General features: G+C 42.0%; 2 protein-coding genes across 2 annotated transcripts; one reads left to right on the top strand and one right to left on the bottom strand.

Moving 5' to 3' along the window:
- The first annotated feature begins 2,725 nt into the window (after positions 1–2,725).
- Positions 2,726–8,464, top strand: cdo1 (cysteine dioxygenase, type I). Its single transcript, XM_037778704.1, has 5 exons — positions 2,726–2,980; positions 4,617–4,694; positions 5,540–5,697; positions 6,152–6,321; positions 7,475–8,464. The coding sequence occupies exons 1-5, from the start codon at positions 2,811–2,813 to the stop codon at positions 7,502–7,504; spliced, it is 606 nt and encodes a 201-aa protein (XP_037634632.1). The 5' UTR covers positions 2,726–2,810; the 3' UTR covers positions 7,505–8,464.
- A 5,201-nt stretch (positions 8,465–13,665) lies between these two features.
- On the bottom strand, positions 13,666–17,185 carry LOC119493227. Its single transcript, XM_037778379.1, is given in 3 exon segments — positions 13,666–15,420; positions 15,422–15,886; positions 15,927–17,185. Coding segments are annotated over 3 exon segments (3,336 nt in total). The 3' UTR covers positions 13,666–13,808.
- Positions 17,186–20,671: the final 3,486 nt, after the last annotated feature.

Below are 20,671 nucleotides of genomic sequence, written 5' to 3'. Positions count from 1 at the left end.
AAATTGCGTTCACAATAAACACACATAGTAGCTCTAGAATTCTATTTAATAATACTTTAAAAGTAATGAGTGTAGTAGTGCTGTTTTGTCACAGAGATGGTTTAAAAATGCATACAAATTGTCACATAAATTGAGAAAAGTCTGCAGTTGGGAACATTTTTTGTTGTTTTTGATTTATGGACAAGTCAATAACTGTTCTGTTGTTAGTATGAGCACATAAAAACAAACCCGTGCATTTAGAAAAGTGAACTACTTAAAATGAACAAAAAAAGTTTTGGGAATTAAAACAAGTGTAATATTGTTTCTTTTTCAGATTTACAAAGCCATTGGGATTCCTGGACCTTGCAGACATGAAATGTGACAGTGCCAGTGCAGTTTGAGACGGAATGATTTACTTGTACTGCATAAAATGGTTCATAGCCAATGGAGATAATCTATAAACCAGCACATGTAACCTTGCTCAAGCCACACAAACGTCATATTAAAGTATTCTTTTTTGAAAAGATTTACAAAACCAACAAACCAGTTCAAATGTAATTTTCTGTGAAACCAAACTGTCCTAAAAGAGCATCAGTTTAATAACCCTTTATTACTGGTACCAGCTTGGTAAAGTAAGTTTTAGCCACCAGGTGGAGCCTTAGCATATGTGGTATTGATGATGTGGCAGCTCAGAGGAAAACACACCACAACCTCTGATGCAAAGAACAGTCTGAACTTTTTATGCTATATGTAACCACCTTTTTCTTCAGCCAAAAGAGGATTGTCCTCTGACAGACTGACACTGACAGACTGTTTCCCTGCTGGAACATCCAGCACAGCTGTGGTTTGGAAAACCTGTGGTATCCATTTCCAAAAAATGTGAAAAGTGTGCTGTTCCTCCATATTCTCCAATAGCAGGGGAAAGATATTGAACTCAAGGTTGCAACTGAGCACTCTGACACTTGCAGTCGTATTTGATATGTTGTATTTCTGAGCAACCACTGCTCAGAAGCATGCAAGAGCAAACACTTTGTACATTTTATCTGCCCAATATTTGACCAACAATAACCTGAACTACTCTATCTGTCATGTTGTTTTCTTTCTTCTTCTCTTTAAGTGGGTGGAGCACTTTGACGTGTGAATGACCCGTGTATTTATGTGAAGGAATGTGTTGTATTCACAAGAACGATTTATGATTTAGTGGGAGCTGAGAGATAGCTGGACTGTCTGACATACGGTGCCAAGGACACGCCGATTACAGGATGTTGGGTGTGATATCAAAAACATGGACGGAAGCATCACTCCTTGTATCTGATTGTCTGTCTGTGTCTCGTTTTGTACACAAGTATATCTTAGAGAATTTTTTTTTTTTAACTTAATCATGCTCACATACACAAACGCACACATGCATTTGCTCAATTTGCCTCCAGTTGCCTACTGATCTGAGTCTGAAGGGTCACATTTCAGATGGAAACGGTGCACTGTTACAGTTAGTTAGTTAGATAGATAGTAACTTATTGACCCTAAGGGACATTCCGTTATAATTGCCCAACCATACACAGCAGCTCCTCAATGAAGACTTTTACTTCTGGCATTTAGTGGACTATCCTTAACACTTTCTCACATAACTGAATAGTTCCTCATCAGGCTAAACTAGTTGAGTAGTGTTCCAACAATGTTTCACTCACACCCTGCACATGCATGTCTTTATGGGATGATCTATCAGATTACCTTGTTTGGTTTGACAAGATTCCCTAAGTGAGGTGTTGAATTAAGTAAACCATTATCTGCAGTGTTAAAGAATCACTTTCCCTTTGTCCTGTTCTTCCCTTTAGATATTTTAATAATTACCATTTTCATCCTTTTTCGTCCCATTTTTTATTTATTTATTTATTATTTATCAGTTTATTTGACAGGGACAATACATAGGCATTGTTACACTTAATTAATGTGCAACCGATGCAAGGTATATAGGACTTCTAGCCATAGCTAATTTGCAGGGGGCTTTTAAGAAAAAGAAAATAAATAAAAAAATACAGAATAGCACATCTTACATAAAGTCACATAATACAACATCGTACATTACAATCAATTTACATATGTGCTGTATGTTCCCAATCAATGATCAGTGGATCAAATAAAGTTCTCATAAAGAGTTTGGTTGCACCTAGTTTTTCATGCGTTGCAAGAGTTATGGCATATAATCTCTTCACTTAAATGCAACCAAAACAAGGGTGATTATAGGAATAAAAAAATAAAACCATATTCAACCATTCAACCTTTATTTTCCCACATTTTTTCTTTCCATTCCCACTTCTCTGCACACACACACCTTAGGCAGGGAATTTCTGAGGAGAGTGCCCATTAAAAGCAGACTGCACATCTATTGTTGGAGAAATGCCTCAGTGAGAAAGAGAGAGAGAGAGAGAGGAGAAGGGGGAGGTTGTGTTTGTGACAACGTGGTGGAATTGGAGTCAAAGAGGATTAGTCCAAGTTCTTAATGTGTGAGATGAATGCAGAGTTTTGATGAAAACGTGCAAAATAAAAAAAAAAATCCAACATTTCTATGGAGTGAGTGTGTTGAAGATGCAGCCACATATATATTTTTTCTCAGTATTTCATTCTGTGCTCATAACCCAAGGAATTTAAATGAGACTGTGTGCTGTGGGCGTTCACCTTCTCCCATAATGGTACAGTCCAACACCAGCTCCTCGCCCCCAAATTGCAGGGACAAGCCTATAAAAAGTAAACGACTGCACAAAGTTGGTAAGAGAAACCTGTTGTTTAACCTGAAGAGAAATATCTGAAAGAATAAAAGCTACTGCAGAGATATGGAGCACACCGAGGTGGTGAAGCCAGAGACTCTGGATGACCTGATCAAAATCCTGCATAAGATCTTCGAGAGTGACTGCATCAATGTGGAGGAGGTCCAAAATATTATGGAAGCATATGAGAGCAACCCTCAGGACTGGATGAAATATGCAAAGTTTGACCAGTACAGGTAAAAAAAAAAAAAAAAAAACAAGCCTGCTTTCATAATGCTTCTGATATTTGACAGCAATTTACTAATAATCAGATATAACTAATTTATTATGCTGATGCACTTTGCACTCTTTGCTCTGCAATCTTAATCCGTCACTTCGGCCTAGTGGGGTTTAACTTTAGTCCAAATGTGTTTTTTTCAATCATATTATTATGATATATATTTTTAAACTTTTGTTCATATTGTAAAAAAACAAACACTTTTAATAGCTGCTCTTTAAGTCAACCTGCCCTTGAAAAAATATGATGAATATAATGCATTTTAAAAAATTCAAATTCAGATGTTAAAATGTCTATAATTTAAAAAAAAACATATAATTGAATGAAAACTGTCTGTTGTTTCCATACAGAATAGCAGCTTCGTCGCATCTTATTTGAATAAGAGATTAAAAAAAAACAAAAAAAAACAGAATTCATATGAATTAATAAACGCCACTTATACATAGAGCTGATATGCTCACAGGAAACAGTTTATTGTGGATGTTTATCTGTGCAGTGGAGGCTCCTCACTACAAAATATGGGAGCTGCTCTATTCAAAGGGTTTCAATAGCTCCAGTGTTTTGATCCGAGAGGGCTGAATGGAGGGAGGGTGAGGGGCCGATCCAATCAACACAGAGAACCGACACACACCCGACTGACTGTCTGTCTGTCTGTCTGTCTGTCTGTCTGTTGTTCACCAGCGAGCTGCAGCTGCCTCCATAATATTTGCAGACTGACTGAATCACACATACGTAGCAGAAAAACGTGTAGACACAACGTCAACAATATTTACAGAGCAAGCAAGGACGCAGGAGGTCCTATATGACATGAGCACATTATCTGTATGGAAATAATTAAAAAAAACATTATTATTAAGTATCAGGGACTTCTCTGTTGTCCAGCTGGATTTTAGTGCAGGTGATAGATTATAATTCTGTTTTTTTTTTTAAATAAGTGGTGCATTGCAAGTAAAAAGTAAAAAAAGTCTTCCAATTACTTTTTTGTGTTATTTCCTTCCTATTTAGGGTTAAAAGAAAATCTTACAATTTAGGCTTTTTAAACTTTATTTTTTTATTTTACAGCATGTTCACTGTAGTGGACCACAGGACCATTTCAATGTGAAAAGACTAAAAAAATGAACAGATTATGGCCGTAGAGTGATATTAAACCAAGAATACATTTAAATTGATTAAAAAAAAACAAACACATGCCATTTCACTGGAAAGCCCATGATGTCCACTACAGAGGACACATGTCAATGGGCTGGGTCTCAGGAGGATATAGGTTTACTTTGTGGAAACTGGTGTTAGTCACATAAATGAAAATTTTGATAAAAAAATAAACCTCATAATGCTCGAATATTAAAGCTCACATTGAGATTTGTGCTAAAATGATTCTACATTATTGGAAAATTATGTATTTATTTATTTGTTATAAAAGAGCACATGTTTCTATACTAGTTTGTTTCATGTCTCAACTTCATCAAAAACATTTACAGTACATTTAATTCACAATTTGTGACAAAAAGTTCTCATTTGAGACCTTTTAATAATGCACTGTACGTCTCCACATGTTGCTCCCTGTTCCCTGTTTAACAATTTGTCCTCTTTTGCAGGTACACAAGGAACTTGGTTGATGAGGGTAACGCGAAGTTCAATCTCATGATTCTGTGCTGGGGAGAAGGCCATGGCAGGTGAGATGCTTTCACATGCAAAATCTGAATTAGCCATAACATGATCGTGCATTATTTATTGTAAAATGCAGTATTATCAAATTCGCTCATTTTAATTTTGTATCAACAAGGTCTCCGAGATATTATTATTATACCTGTTGCTTAAAGCTACTAACTGTGTTGTTTATTCAAGGTATTTTTCTTTGGCAATTATTGTGTCAAGTTAATAGAGATAAGAGAGTCCAATGTTCTAGACAGAAAGGTTGTGTAAATAGATGTTATTTGATGATATCTTTCGCATGTCTCACAATGTCAGCAAATATCACCTGAACCACAAGTCTATGGAAATGGAAACATTAATACGAGTTTGTTACGGGTTGATAATAGCAGTGTCTTTATATGATTGATTACATATTATTTTTTTTCCACATCCCTACTGCAGAAGCAGTGTAGTAAAACATGTATCTTTGCTCTTGTGAAATATAGGCGTGTACCTCAGAAGCACCACACCAGAACAATCATGTTTAGTGCCAAAACATTAGTATGCATATCTACTGCAGTAATAGGGATGTGGTAAAAATAATGGTTACAAACATGGCTGTTGTAGTGTTCAGGAAACAAAAATGTTGTGCAATTGTTATGGCTTATTACTTACAAGATTGTATTGACATTGCATTATATTATACCTGAATCTAGTATTTGCCAGTCTGGAGGAACAGTTGATAACACAAGAAGAAAAAGAGATCCAGAGTTTCTGAAAACTGTCTCAAAATCCTTTACAGGACAGATTTTTAATGTTGCTTTTGGGTCATGAAGGGGGTCCTATTCTGACACTGTATGCTTGTGTGTTTCCTCACAACTTGCAGTAGCATCCACGACCACACAGACTCCCATTGTTTCATGAAGCTGCTGCAGGGTCAGCTGAAGGAGACGCTGTTTGACTGGCCGGACAGTAAATCAAAAGGAGACATGGTCCAGAAGTCACAGAGGATTCTCCAGGAAAACAAGGTCGCTTACATAAACGGTGAGAAACCAAACCGCCATTCACTCTTACTCATACTTGTTTGTCTATGTAGATGCGAAGTCTGAAACTGGTTCTTAATTCAATGAAACACTCACATTATCATGCTGCGTTGATTACAATAGAACAAACATCCTCTACGTGTTCTGTCCCTCACGAGATTACGTGTTATCTCTGAAACAGTCCGGAGAATTGTGTAATAACTTTGCAGAGTTATACAAAAGTTTCCAACCTCCACGGTTACGTAACGTTAAACTGGTCTCACAGGTCTCACCCAAATCTCTGCTGACTGAGTATTTCTCCAAAGCCAGCAGAGCCCTGGTGTGATGTTTGGTGTGACTGCCAAGAACCGCCTGTGAGCTCCATTTTTACAGCATTCCAGTGGCAAGCGCTGCCTAAATGTATGTGTCTCATTCATGAATGTGTGTGTGTGTGTGTGTGTTTGTGCATATTTTAGACTCCCTCGGCCTGCATCGTGTGGAAAATGGCAGCCACACAGAGTGTGCAACCAGCTTGCACTTGTACAGTCCCCCATTCCAGTCGTGCCAGACCTTTGACCAGCGGACGGGGCACAGGAACACTGTCAAGATGACCTTCTGGAGCAAATACGGAGAAAGGACTCCATTTGTAAGAGACTTTTTATGGTTTTAATACTTATGTATTCAATGTACAATAACCAAGGAGTATTTCTTGGTCTTTGGACGCCCCAAATTTTGCAAAGTAAAATTCTGTCGGTGTAAGTTTTGAAACTGTAAATGTGGGAAGTTAAACCCAGAGATATGTGATATGATGACAATATGCACAGTACAAAAAAACTCTTTTAATCATAGCATCGCATGCAAAACACTGACAGCCTAAAGTAATGTTACTATATATGTTAGCATCAACTGAACACAGAGACTCTTGTTGAAGTTAACAGATTTAATTCATAAACATACTATAAACGCCTTTAAGATGTGTTATATAAATGCATAACTGCGTTGTAGTTATTTTCCGATATTACCACATATTACCACCACACACAGGATCAGACAGACCTCACCCCCCCTGCCTTATGTGCAGGAAGTGGGAGGTTTTTATAGTGCCATGCTGCCCTCATTAAGCACAGCTTATATAATATATAAATGCAATTAAAGCAGCGTCCCTTAAAGATTCAGCTCGTTAACAGAAAGTTTCCATTACATGTGTTTCCATGTGATGCTGTTTCAACAAAAATGTCGCTTTAGCAGGCAAGACATTTTTTTTATTGAACATGTGAGAGCAGTTTTTAATGTTCAGGGAGAGACAAATCAAATTAACCGTTTTAGATAGAATGTTTCCTGTAAGATTGTAATCCTGCACATAATAAAATAAATTACAGACAAATGATGTCAAACAAAAGAGCACCTTTAGGACATCTGGCTGCTTCGGCCTCCCTGTCAACAACAGTGGCCTTATCTGAAGTCTACCAAGTTGTGTAAGCTTACCTTGACCATAACACCGTCAAGTTAGTGCATTAGATTGCAACACCAAACAGAGGAGATAAGATAGTAGAAGTATGTAAGTGTGCGTACACAATGAACTTAACTCACTATATGGCCCCAGATCTCAACAGTTGTTGTGGTCTGAGGTTGTTTTTTCTTTTTTGATGGATGACCAATTAGGTGCTTTATTACACAGACTTTGAATAACCCTTTTATAGCATTGGGTAAGACAGCAGGAAGAGTTATATATGTGTAATTCAGTGACTAATGACCTGACCTCATGGTCTAACTTCTTCTGATTTCCACTCTTTTCTTAGGAAACCACACTCTCACAAGAGAACAACTAATGGTCACCAGAGGAGGCTCCGGATGATGTTGCATTTAAAATGACAATGTTGTGAAAATTGATTCAAGGGAAACTGCTGGGGAGGCGAAACGTGGACCTGCTATGACTAAGCAACCCATTTAAAAATCTGGAGCGGGCCGGTTCAAAAGGACAACCCAGTAATTAGAATGGCTTTATCGCTGCCCAGTGTGAGCTTGGCAAATACTGATGAGCGCAGGACGAATGCATGAATAGGCTTGGACATGGATTGAATCTGCCTTTTGTTTGCTGGGCCTGAGGAGAACCTTTCCCAATAACAACATTCCTGTCTATCCACGACCTGTGTAACCACACTTTTGTCAAGTTATGGCCCCATAGTCAGTGAGTAGAGAGCTTTAGCATTTAAAAAAAGGGGGGAAATATTGCTGTTATAGTGTTTAAATTTTATATCTCTAGAAAAGGAAAACAGTTCTGCAATCAACAGTTTTTTGTTATCGATGGAGCACTTTTATAGCTGTATTTACTGTCCATTTATACCACTCGAAATATTCTTAACACCTGTTGAAATTTGTAAAGTGTAACATTGTTTGTATAATCTAATTACAGTACAAAAAAAGTTTGTTCCATTTGGAAGAAAGAAATGTAAAGCTTTAGAGTTGTGTTGTTTTTAAAAGTGCGATGGTTGTAATTTATTTGCAGGGAAGAGAGCGTTTTTAAATCAGCAAGCTTCCTAAACGTATTCAAGTTGTGACCGAGAGAGTCTTTTGTACTATTAGCAGACGACATGTTTAGATAAAACTCAAACCTTTTCTCAGGATTTTGGCATATTTTAATTGTAGCTGTATTTATAAAGTGTGTAGTTTTTACAGCTTAGCACCTCTCATAGCACTGTCAAATGCATGGATGATTTCTGTGATGCAGTAAGTGATTAATTATCTGGCCATAACTGTAGACCATTAAACACCATTACCCTTTCACAGAACTTCATTTTGTGTTGTCTTTATTTTTTGTGTTTTTGTAATTAATTATGTGTCTCATACTGTCGGCACACAAGCACATAAAATGCACCAAACCAAAGATACATGTGGGCCTTTTGGTGTGGGATGCTGGGTGTAAAACGCTTAAGCTTCAGTACTTCTTACTGATATATTGTATAGCCAGTGCTGGCTAACAACCTCTAATGGTTCATTAATGGTGACATAAAAGTACATTACAATAATTGTGCAGCAATTTATCCACAGATAAGCCCCGTCTGGCATCAGCCCGGCGAGCAAACTAATGCATGCGTGGCCCTCTCTACTTTGATACGAGGGGGAATATTGATCGGTCATTAACCTGACCAATAAAGAGATTACTGATTAAAGTACCAGATATTCTGTCTAATGTCTGGGCACAATTAGCATCTCCTTGGCGAGCAAACACGTGTTAACTGTGTTTGTATGAGTGAATGAATTTGAAAGATTGAGATAGAGGGCAATCGAAGCAGGCGGGTGTACGTGCAAAGCTCCATTTCCCTGTATGATATGTAGATATAATGGTTGCAGCTACAGTGACTATGAGTTTTTATACTTCACCTTGTCCTCTGTATCAGTTAGTCCAGCTAGACTGTTGCACACTTAGTCAACGACCAGATAAGAGAGTAGGTAACAGTGTATGAGGTAAAAATGCACATTAATCAATTCCTTTATATTGTATTTTAGGGCTTCCACTGTAAAAAACAATGGTTTCGTGTCCCCTTTCATTGCATTTTCTTCTTTTTTATACTATCTTTATGCTGTTTGTATATGTGAAAAAGGGGAAAATGCACAGTATATTTTTTTACTTGGAAAAGTAGCTGTATGTTTACATTGGTTACCTGTTTTCGTATTGATTTTAAAATTGTTTTTATTAGTTTTTATTAAGGCACTACATGGCCTTTCACCAGACTACCTTGCAGAAATGCTTTTGGTTCATGAACCAGGAAGGCCCTTCAGATCCACCGGTTCTTCTCTTTTAGTTGTTCCGCACAGAAGAACAAAAACATCTGGTGATTCTGTTTTCTGCCTTTACGCTCCGAGTCGCTTGAACAACGTTCCAGAGGAACTGAGAGGAGCTGAAAATATTGTTATTTTTAAACGTAAACTAAAAACCCGTCTATTTAGTCTGGCTTTTATGTAGTGTTTTATAGTTTTATAAATTTATAGTTTTATTGTTTATACTTATTTTATTTATCGTCATCATTATAGTGTTTATTTTACTCTATTTTATTTAATCAACATTTTATTGCTGGTCATTATTATCTCTTTTATTCTATTTTATTTTATTAAAATTGTATTATTTTAATACAATCTGATTATTTTGTGTAGTTTCATCATTTTTACTTATTTATTTTTATCGTTATTTTTATTTCCTTGTATTTTATCTATCTTTTATTATCTTAAATACCCATCTCTTATTGCTTTCTTATTCAATTAATTTTTATATTGGTTGTTTTGGTGTGCATTAGTCTCTAAATCCATTTTTAACACTCTATATTTTTGTCAATCGTCTGTCCAGCACTTTGAATTGCATTTGACTTGTTTGAAAGGTGCTAAATTAATAAAGTTTGATTGATTGATTGAAGAAAGTCAGTAAAAATGGTTGCTCATCAGATCTCCTTGATTCATTGTTCCAGCAATAGAAAAATAAAGCCTGCAGTGACCACAAGTCAGTGAAATTGAGCCAGCCAGCCAAAATTAGACAACAGGAATACCATCTAAAATTAACTATACAGATTTTTGTGTGGCATTTAAGATGTACATTAAATTCTGTCCAACCCTTTGTTTCGCTGCCTTTATTCGTCTCACTTCTTCGTGACTTCGTGTTTCTCTAACATCCAGCCGCTTGTTCAGTCGTGCCAAAAAAACGGACAGTTTGGTCAAACAAGTAATGTACGTCATTGGTCGCATTTCATCATTATTTGCCTTTGCTGAAAGCACACAGTGTGTCGGGGAGGTGAGTTTGATGAATACATCACCTCAGGTTTTCTCTGTACCAGGTCAACCATGGGATGGACTACAGCCAGTGTTGTGTAACAGGCCCGATTGCCCCAGAGATGCACCTGTTTTATAAGAGGACATGATTGCCATGTGCCACGCTGGTGAAGGAATTCCCCTCAGGGAGTCGTCACCTTCATGCGTGTTGTTTTATCTTCTAAGCAGCTGCAAGCTCAGAGTAAATCATAAACAAATACAAGTAAGTTTAAAGCATAATCAGTATCAATTTATTCCAAAGATATACTCATCAAAGTTGCACAGAGTTATTACAGAAGTTCTGGATTCATCAATGTGTCCCTGATACCATGCAACACGGTTGTCAGTTCGCAGAGAATGAACCCCGATCTCTGCTATACATTTAACTTTATACACAGCAGGCTCACCCTGGGGGAGGGGTCAGGCTTTTAGCAGAACCAATACTTTTCCATCCTATGTCTGACTCCATCTTTTACAACCTTGGGTCTGCACGAACATCCTGTCCCTTCCCCCTTCCGGTTTTACCCCCAATGCCCTTTTGACCTTGCAACTGCTCTTTGTACAGGCCCACTCAACATTCCATCACGAGATAATCCAGGTGATCATTCTTGCCCCGTCTTACATTAGTCAATTATCTGTAGACAGTCTAAGCCTAGTATTTAACACCAAACTCGCTAAACTCACAACATAATTAAGTTTGTTACACAACAACAGTTTTATCATGATATATTTCCAACACTGGACACAGGCTCATCTGGAAGACCTTTATCTTGATCTGATGCGAAATTATGATCTATGGCTCGTCAATTTAGAGATAATGGTTGCATCCTATCAGAAGGTTAATCCTTCAATAAAACAAGAACAACCCAGAGTCAGAACATTGCTGGCTGTTAACCCCATGGTGTTGACTCATCAGCGTGAATAACAATACAGGACGTTCGGCCTCCTGTATTGGAACAAGGACCAATTTGACAGATTCTGCAGATATAGACTTGTGAACCAGTCTTTATCTGATGGTGATATCATCATCATGGCCATTTTCAAAGGGGTCCCTTGACCTCTGACCTCAAGATATGTGAATGAAAATGGGTTCTATGGGTACCCACAAGTCTCCCCTTTACAGACATGCCCACTTTATGATAATCACATGCAGTTTGGGCCAAAAACCATGCAGTTTTTTTTATGCAGTATAAATGTTTTATTTTCACCGATTCTAAAATGATGTGTTTGAATATTTATTTAAACTTGACCTCACTGTATGAACTGACCTGTGGTGACCTCTAGGATAATCACAGCCTCATGAAATGTTACAGCCACAAACTACAGACCTAGAGCATTCAGAGAATGGATGGCTTTTCTTGGTAGATTGATAATAAGGGGGTTTCTGAGCAGTTTACACAACAGAAGCGCTCACCATCCAATCACGGAAAAATACAATTCTTCCAGAAATCTCCAAATGTCAAAAGTTTTTGATCCCAAATCACAGCATGGCTTTTACTATGGTGTTCCTCAAGGTCTTGGTGTCTTAATGTGGTGTTTTGGAGGGATTATTGATAATTTTGATCAATTCTCGAGTGGTAAAAAATGGTCAAATTTAGTATCAAATCTGTGTAACAAATGGTTTCAACCCAACAACTTATGAGACATAATAGAGCATGGGGATGGACATCATAGGCTTCGATGTTCAATATTCTTAACCCTCATACACTTTTAAAATTAATTTAAAATAATGAATGAATTCATGATTATGACTGATTTATGACTAGAACAACTTGACACACACTCAAAATAATCTTCAGGTTCCCAGCTTTCAGATGATGTACACCACTTCTATGTGACATTTACTGCTGACCTGCTATCTCCCCCTAAAGACCCCCCTAAAAAAGACAAAAATTGGTCTATTGTGGGTCTCAGAGGGTTAGACTGATTCATTGATGCTCTTCTTAATAAAATACGAGAGTTACGTATGTAACTACGGTTCTATGAGTTCTGGATGACTGCCAGAGGCAGTGTTTAACACTGGATGTTATCCATGTCGCGCACGCGCAGGTCGAGTATTTAATATCAACAAAGTCACATGTGACCTGGGATGACGTAGTTTATATAAGCCCACGTCATCATCAGAGATGTCCCTCCAGAATCTTCTCGCCAAGATTCCGAGTGACAGCCAACTCTGGCAGTCATCCAGAACTCATAGAACCGTAGTTACATACGTAACTCTCGTTCTATTTCGTTCTTCCTGACTGCCAGAGGCAGTGTTTAACACTGGATGACGACTACCAACGTAGTCACGAGGAAAACCCACCTCACCGGGAACGGCCTGTGGATTCCTGAAAGACCACCGATGCTACTGCATGGGGAGCAGCAACATTGACCCTGTAAAAACGGGCAAAGGTGCATGGCGTAGCCCAGCTGGCCGCAGCGCAGATATCACTTAGGGGGATCCCCCGTAGTGCTGCCCAGGAAGTGGAGACACTCCTGGTGGAGTGGCCTCTGATATTAAGAGGTAAAGGCAGTCCTTTTGACCTGTATGCTTCCTCAATGGCCTGAACAATCCACCTGGAAAGCCTCTGCTTGGACAGGGTGTGCCCTTTCCTATGGCCCCCATAGCAGACAAACAGACTATCAGAGCGGCGAAAGCTCGCAGTCACCTGTATATAATGCCTTAAGGCCCTCACTGGGCAGAGCAGTTCTGCTGACTTAGCATCTTCACCCTGTAGGCATGAAGGGTCATAAGCTGCCAGCTCAATGACCTGATTAGAGTGGGCCGGAGCCAACCTCTTCGGGAAAAATGATGGGTTAGGCCAAAGTGCTACCCCTGTGCCATCCGAGTTCCAGCGAATACACGTTTCACTCACTGACAAGGCGTGAAGTTCACTCACACGTTTTGCTGATGCCATCGCCAAAAGGAAAGCAACCTTTACTGAAGACCACTCCAGCCCCGACTGATCCAGAGGCTCGAAGGGGGGGAGACAAAGGGCTTCTAGCACCAGAGGCAGTTCCCACGAGGGAACCTTGACAGCCTGCGGGGGGTTCCGCCGCTGGGCTCCTTTAAGAAATCGGGTCACCAGAGTGTGAGACCCCACGGTCTGGTTATCCACTCTGACATGCCCGGCTGAAATAGCAGCTACATAGACCTTCAAGGTAGAAGGAGAGAGTTTCTTCTCCAGCAAAGACTGCAAAATCTCAGTATTATTGGCACAGAGGCACTCTGAGGTATCTCCTCATGAACTTTACACCACTCTGAGAATATTTTCCACCTGTTGGCATACAGTGCCCTGGTGGAGGGTGCTCTTGAGTCAGAAATGGTTTGAATTACCGCCTGGTCACATACCCTTAGGAGTGGGTCCGGCTCCTCAGGGGCCATACCCAAAGCTGTAGGCGATCCGGGTTCGGATGCCAGATGCGGCCCCCCAGCTGTGAGAGCAAGTCTTGCCTCTTGGGCAGGCACCATGGAACTCCGTCCAGAAGCCTGTGCATCCCTGGAAACCAGGGTCTCCCCGGCCAGTTTGGGGCGACCAACAGGAGTCTGTTGTTGCCGTGCTGTATTCTGTGTAGCGTTACTGCTATCAGTGGGAATGGTGGGAAGGCATAGAGGAGGCAATCTGGCCATGGGTGTGCCAGGGCATCCTGTCCCAACGGGCTTGCTGTCTCCGTCAGGGAGAACCAAAGAGGGCAGTGCGTTGAGGCTTCTGAGGCAAACAGGTCCACCTCTGCTGCGCCATATTTGCGCCATATCTCCTCTACCACCTCTGGGTGGAGCCTCCACTCGCCCGCGGGGGGTTTCTGGCGGGAGAGAAAGTCTGCCACCACATTCTGTGGCCCTGGCAGATACATGGCCCTGAGGCTGGAAAAACAAGGGAAAGCCCATACCAGAAGTCTCCGTGCCACCTGTAGCAACCGGGTTGATCTGGTGCCCCCTTGCCGGTTTACATGGTAGACAGCTGACTTGTTGTCGGACCGTACAACAACATGCCTGCCTCTCAAATGTGGTAGGAATTTGCGAAGTGCCAAATATATAGCACGGAGCTCGAGCACATTTATGTGCTCCGCCGCTTCCTGTGCTGTCCAGAGCCCCCTTATCGCTCTGTGCTGCCATACTGCCCCCCAGCCGGAGGGCGAAGCATCGGTCACCACCACCTCGCGACGTGAGGGAATCGAACCCAATGAGATGCCCCTGGCCAGATATGCCCCGGCTCTCCATGGCCGCAATGCAAGGAGGCATCGGCTGGACACCCTGACTCTCTTGGATCTGTGGGACTTTGGATCTAATTGGAGACAATTGATCCAAATTTGGAATGGCCGTAAGTACAGGAGGCCCAGTGGCACTACTGATGTTACTGACGTCAACATACCTAACAGCCTGAGAAACAGGCTGTACCTCAACCTCCTGTTCTTCCGGAACCGGAGGAGGAGCTGGAGTATGGCGTTTACTCGTCTTGGTGTTGGGAAGGCCAGCATATGGCGGGAGTCCAGAGTTAAACCAATGAACACTACCCTTTGGCTGGGTATGAGACAACTCTTGGCATGGTTGACGGTAAGGCCCAACCTCGTCACGTGATGCAGAAGGGACGCAGTGTCCCGCTCTGCCTGTTCCCTGGTCAGAGCACAAATTAGCCAATCATCCAGGTATGGGAGGATAAGCATACCCCTGGCCTGCATTGGGGCGAGTGCCGCCCTCATGCACCTTGTGAAGACCCGTGGGGCAAGGGAAAGACCAAATGGGAGCACCTTGAATTGGAAGGCCTTGCCTTCGAATGCGAAGCGCAGGTACTGCCTGTGAGATAGTGCTATTGGGACGTGAAAGTATGCGTCCTTCAAATCGATGGATGTGAACCAACTGTGCCGTGTCACGTTTTGGAGCACATCTGCTGTACTCAGCATGTGGAAGGGCAACACCTTCAGAAATGTGTTCAGCCCTCGTAAGTCCAGTATAGGGCGAAAACCCACCCTCTCTCTTTGGAATCAGAAAATAAACTGAGTAAAACCCACCTTGCTGTGTCTCTTGCCCCAGCTCTTCGATGGCACCCTTCCCCAGGAGGGTGGATATTTCTTGTCTGAGTGCCTGGGACTTTGTGGGATCTCTGACCGTGGTCAGTCTGATCCCACTGAAAACTGGGGGCCGGCGTCGGAATTGGAGATTGTACCCTTGGGAAAGCGTAGCCACCACCCAAGGGTCTGAAGTGCTGCTTTCCCAGCAGCTGAGTTGCTGCTGGGAGAAGCGTCCGACTGCCGGCCCCGGGGCATCAGGATCTTCCCCTCTGGCCCTTTGGGTACCTGGGGGGGCGATACCCTGACCCCCGACCCCTTCTCGCTTGAGGCACCGGCCGTGCCGGAGCCTGCGAGGTCCTCGGGTACGTATCAGGACGAGCTGGAAGCCGAGGGCGACTGGTACCACCACCCTGTGGGGGCCGCTGTCGCAATAAAGGCGTAGGTTCCCGGAAGCTAGCAAACTGCTGCCGAGTCTGGTTCGCCTGGATTCCCCGCTCCAAGGCCTGCTGTGCTGCTGGGCCAAACAGCTCCCCCGGAACCACGGGGAGAGTGCGGAGGGCTCTCCGGCCCGGCTCCGAAAGCGGAGATTGGGCCAGCCATACCTGCCGGCGAGTCAGCGTAAGGGTCGACATTAGTCTGCCAAGCTCCCTTGTGATAAGACCGAACGCCTGCAGGGATGCATCACTGAGGCTCTGGACGGAAGCATCCACGCCAGCAGCTTGCAGGGACTGGGACAAGGATAGTATCAGGTGGGAAAGAGAGTTTCCAAGACGGCCCATGCGTGCCGCTGTTTCATAAGCCTTGACTAGGAAGTCGTCTGTGATGCGACACTGGGGCCTGGGACAGCGAGCATCAGGCCTCAAGACCTCATTGGGAGACACAATAAGGGCGGCAATAGATGGCTCCACTGCTGGCATCTTACCCAGTCCGTAAGTGTCAGCGTTCTGCATTGAAGCTAAGGCCCTGCCGTCAGTGGTGTGGTGGGAAAGCGATTTCGGGTCTGGCCAGCATTTGTGGAGCTCCTCAATGTATGGCTGGGAGGGTGGAACAGAGAAACCCGCCAGGGGCGGGGCCCACCTAAAAAATGCACTGGATGAGGTGCCCGCAGTCGGGGCCTCATCCAAGCCTAAGCGTGCCAGAGCCATACGGACCACTGGCTTAACTGTCGCTGGAGCAGACTCTGAGTTTGCCCTGGACCCACTTCCTGACTGCTGGGAACAGGTGTCAGAAGCGTGGGAGGAGGCTACTAGCTCTCCCTGTCCAGGCCGGTCCTCACAGAACTGGCTACAGGAAGCCCTCGTAGACAGGGCATCCTCATCCCATCTCAGTGGGGTAGGTGTCATAGCCTGCGGGCTGTCATTCTGGGTTGCGTTCACCCTGCCTGGCTGAAGGTTAAGGAGCAGCGCTTTAATCTCAGCAAACTCTGATGTTAGCGTGTCGACCTTAGTTGCCAAACAGTCCACTTTCCGTGCCTTTTTTGTAGGTGGGGCCCCCTTAGGTGGGGCGCGTCTCCGCCCACTCCGTGCATTTGAAGGTACACCCGATAGGGGCAACTGGAACTCGAGCTGCTCTTCTAGCTCAGCTAATCGAGCTATCTTCAGCTCCCGTGGCATAAAACTACAATTCATGCACTGACTGTCGGACAGCCCCTCCCTCAGGTGTACAACACCGAGGCATGTGGGGCATTCATCATGGCCATCAGTAGCTAGCAGTGGAGCCATGCAGGCACGGCAAACATGCTCACCTAACATGGTGCTGCTGATATTTATAATAATTCTTAGTATTAATTTTATACTCTTATATTTAATTAAATAATGTATTTATCTTACTAATATAATGTGTTTACTTAGTTATGCAAATCATTGGTTACACTGGAGTGAAAGCACTCTCTAGTAACAGAGAGAAAAAAAAAAAAAAATTACATCAATTTGCTTAACAGCAAACTGTCTCAGTAACTAGACACTAGCTTTGAACTAGGACTGTTATTATACAAAAGACAGGGGAGATAATAACTTCCCCTTTAACAGCAGCCACAAAATAAGTTAACCCACAAGCGAAATCACTTACTGGGGAGCGGTCGCTCTATCTATCAACAAAGGAGATGTCTGCTTTAACGAGCGAAATCACTCGCTGCTGAGCAATACACACTGTAAAAGGAAATGAATTAGCCGACAACAGCCCAACGGGGCTCGTTGTCCGACGGAGGCTCGCCGATACTGTAGCGCAAACACTTAGCTCGGCGGCAATAAACAATAAAGGAGACCGAAAACAGACTCCTATCAACAAACGTAACTTAAACTCTAACGACGGGAGGATATACTCACCTTGTTATCCTAGCTCACCTGTCGTTAGCCTCGCTGAATTGAACCGGCGAAAACACCGGTGTTACAGCGTCTAAAGTGTTAGAGTGTAGCCGTGATTAACTAATCGCAGCCCTTGGAGGACGAAACCGTAGCTCCAACCATGCGGTTGCAGGGCTTCCAGCGAAAAGTCAACGGCTTATCTCTTTAATCAACCTGCATTCGCGGATTACCTGCCGCGAGAAGATTCAAGGGACATCTCTGATGATGACGTGGGCTTATATAAACTACGTCATCCCAGGTCACATGTGACTTTGTTGATATTAAATACTCGACCTGCGCGTGCGCGAGATGGATAACATCCAGTGTTAAACACTGCCTCTGGCAGTCAGGAAGAACGAAATAGAACTATCATTTTAATCTTCATATTTCACGGGGCGATGTGACCTGATAAACTTCAGCTGTAGGTTCCAACAGTAGGTAAACCTGCTTTAAGGAATGTTGGAGATTAAATACGCAACAGATCTTACACTCCGCTGACTGCACAATTTTAGAAAAGCAATTTAAGGGCATGAATATGCGTATATCTGTGTATGTTATAGTGATGATGATTGTGGTTGGTACTTTAAAACTCCCATCTGTGTGTGTTTTGCTGCATTTACTTACTAATTCATTTGTGATTGTCAATTGTAAAAGATCTCTATTGCTGGTCAACATTTCTTCTTGCTTTATGCTGCACTTGAATAAATTTACCGCACTTTACTATCTTTTCTACTCTAATGTGTTGTCAGTGTTTCAACTGACATGAGCAAATACAATTTTCATGTGTGAGTGACCTATTCCTTTTAACTATTTGCTGTTATTTGAACAATACCCATGCAGTTCAATGCACCGATCCTTCGGCGCCACTGGAGCTCAGCAGCCTCACCCGTGTATGTTCCATCACAAGTTGCGGTTTTGTGTTGTTTTTCATGTGGTCGTTCCTTCATATTTTCATCTACCTGTTTTATTGAATGGCGTTTGAATGAACTTACAACAATTTTCTACTGATTTCGTCATACTGAAATGTTTGTCAGATTTCATGTAGTGTTTCTTTTGTTGTCTCCACTTTGTCCTCACACACTTTTATGGGGGGGAGTTTTTCTTTATCTGAAGCGAGGGTTTTAGAGGACAGATGGGTGTCATATATGGAAAGTAAAGCCTCCTGAAATGAGGCAAATTTCTGATTTGTGATATTGAGCTATGTAAATAAACTTGACTTGTTAGCGCTGCTACAGTAGTCTCCATATCTGTGGAGCATGCTATAGTTATAGTAGAGATCGTAAATCACGATTTCACACAGTTTCTCTTACCCCTCGCTTTGTTCTGGCGCTGCTGAGATTGAAAGTGCAAAGTAGAGTCGTGGACCGTGTCCCGCGATGATAACAATAAGCCAGTGTTGTAGAATCTTCTAGGACACCGAGAGAAGCGGAAGAGCTTTGATAATTTACTTATCGACTCGGTCTCAGTACATTGATAGTGAAAACACTCATTGATACAGCAAACAGTACATATGCTGTACTATCAACATGGTGTGGCATGACAGCCCATTGTTTTATTACAGGAGAGTGATAACGCCCTCGCTCTGTACCTTCAGGGACTTTTCCATCCTATTAACTGTACTGCATGTTCACATACTTCAACATTTAAAGTTGTGAGTTGCTGTTTGTTTTCAAATTTGTGGCTTTTCCAAAATGGTGGATCAATCCAACTTTAAGGTGAAAGGGTCAGATCTAAACTGACCATTGACACACTGACTCAGAGCACCACACCCCGGGTTAGCAAACCATTACTCAGTGCTTCCATATAAACCTGCCTAAGTTCTGTTTTCACATTTTCCTTTTATAAAGTTGACATCACTTTCGTTCTTTCTGTCCTTGTTCCTTTTTTTTAACTTTTTTGTTTTCCAGGAAATGCTAAAACAAGTAGAGAAATTACATCAATAGCAATGTCCATTATAGAGCAATATCTATCTAAAGTTTGCTTACATTACCACCATAAACTAGTGGTCATACCAGACCAAAATCCCTGGGTAAAGTGAAATGAGCTGTGATGTGTTTGTTTGTTTGTTTGTTTATGAATTCAACGCTTTTTTCTTAACACAAAGGAGGACGAAAGTGATATTTTTTCTTTCAAAAGTTACATAATCATGCTTTAAATTAAATACATATTTTTTTAAAAAGCAATATGACTTGTAGCACAAGTGTCTCGCCTAAATTGAACAAGAGTAGTGTTACCTAATTTGACTTGAGGGAAACTGCAGCATTAAGTAAAGGTCAAGCCTAGCCACAGTGACTTGCTACTGTGCATTAGGGAAGTTGTTTCTTATCATGCCTTCACACTTCACAGATGGCCATCACACACTGTCCACGGACACCACAGCCCAACCCCTGACTGCTTCTTCATCATTGTTCTTTCCCATTATGTTACTGGCAGTTGTACAAAAACAACACGTAAACAAAAGCACATCGAAGGAGAGATGTGACAAAAACTAAAAACTATCTTTGTACTACAAATCTCTCCATCAGTCTCTAAAATATCAGAAAGTTATTTGCAAAACAGGCGTCTGAGGGAAAAAAAGTACCACAAAAGACAACCGCAAGGCTTTTTGGCTTTTACTGGTGTTTGGTGCACACTTGTTATGGACAAGCAGGCATACTCCAAAAGAACACGGTGTCCTACTCTAACCCACAAAAATCATGCTTTGGTCCCATTTCTTCGTCTCTCGGGACACAGCACCAAAAGAGACCGTAAACAACTAAATGCAGTGGACAGATTTTGGTCCTGTAAAAGGGAGGGCTGATGTACATTTTCCACAAAAAAAAAGGTTGCTGCATCCTGAAAGCTAGAGGACACAGGTCCAAAACG

This window comes from Sebastes umbrosus, chromosome 8 (genome assembly GCF_015220745.1).
Source record: "Sebastes umbrosus isolate fSebUmb1 chromosome 8, fSebUmb1.pri, whole genome shotgun sequence".
Classification (NCBI taxonomy): Eukaryota; Metazoa; Chordata; class Actinopteri; order Perciformes; family Sebastidae; genus Sebastes; species Sebastes umbrosus.
Note: the sequence above shows the minus strand (reverse complement) of the source record. Positions and strands in the feature narration are given on the sequence as shown.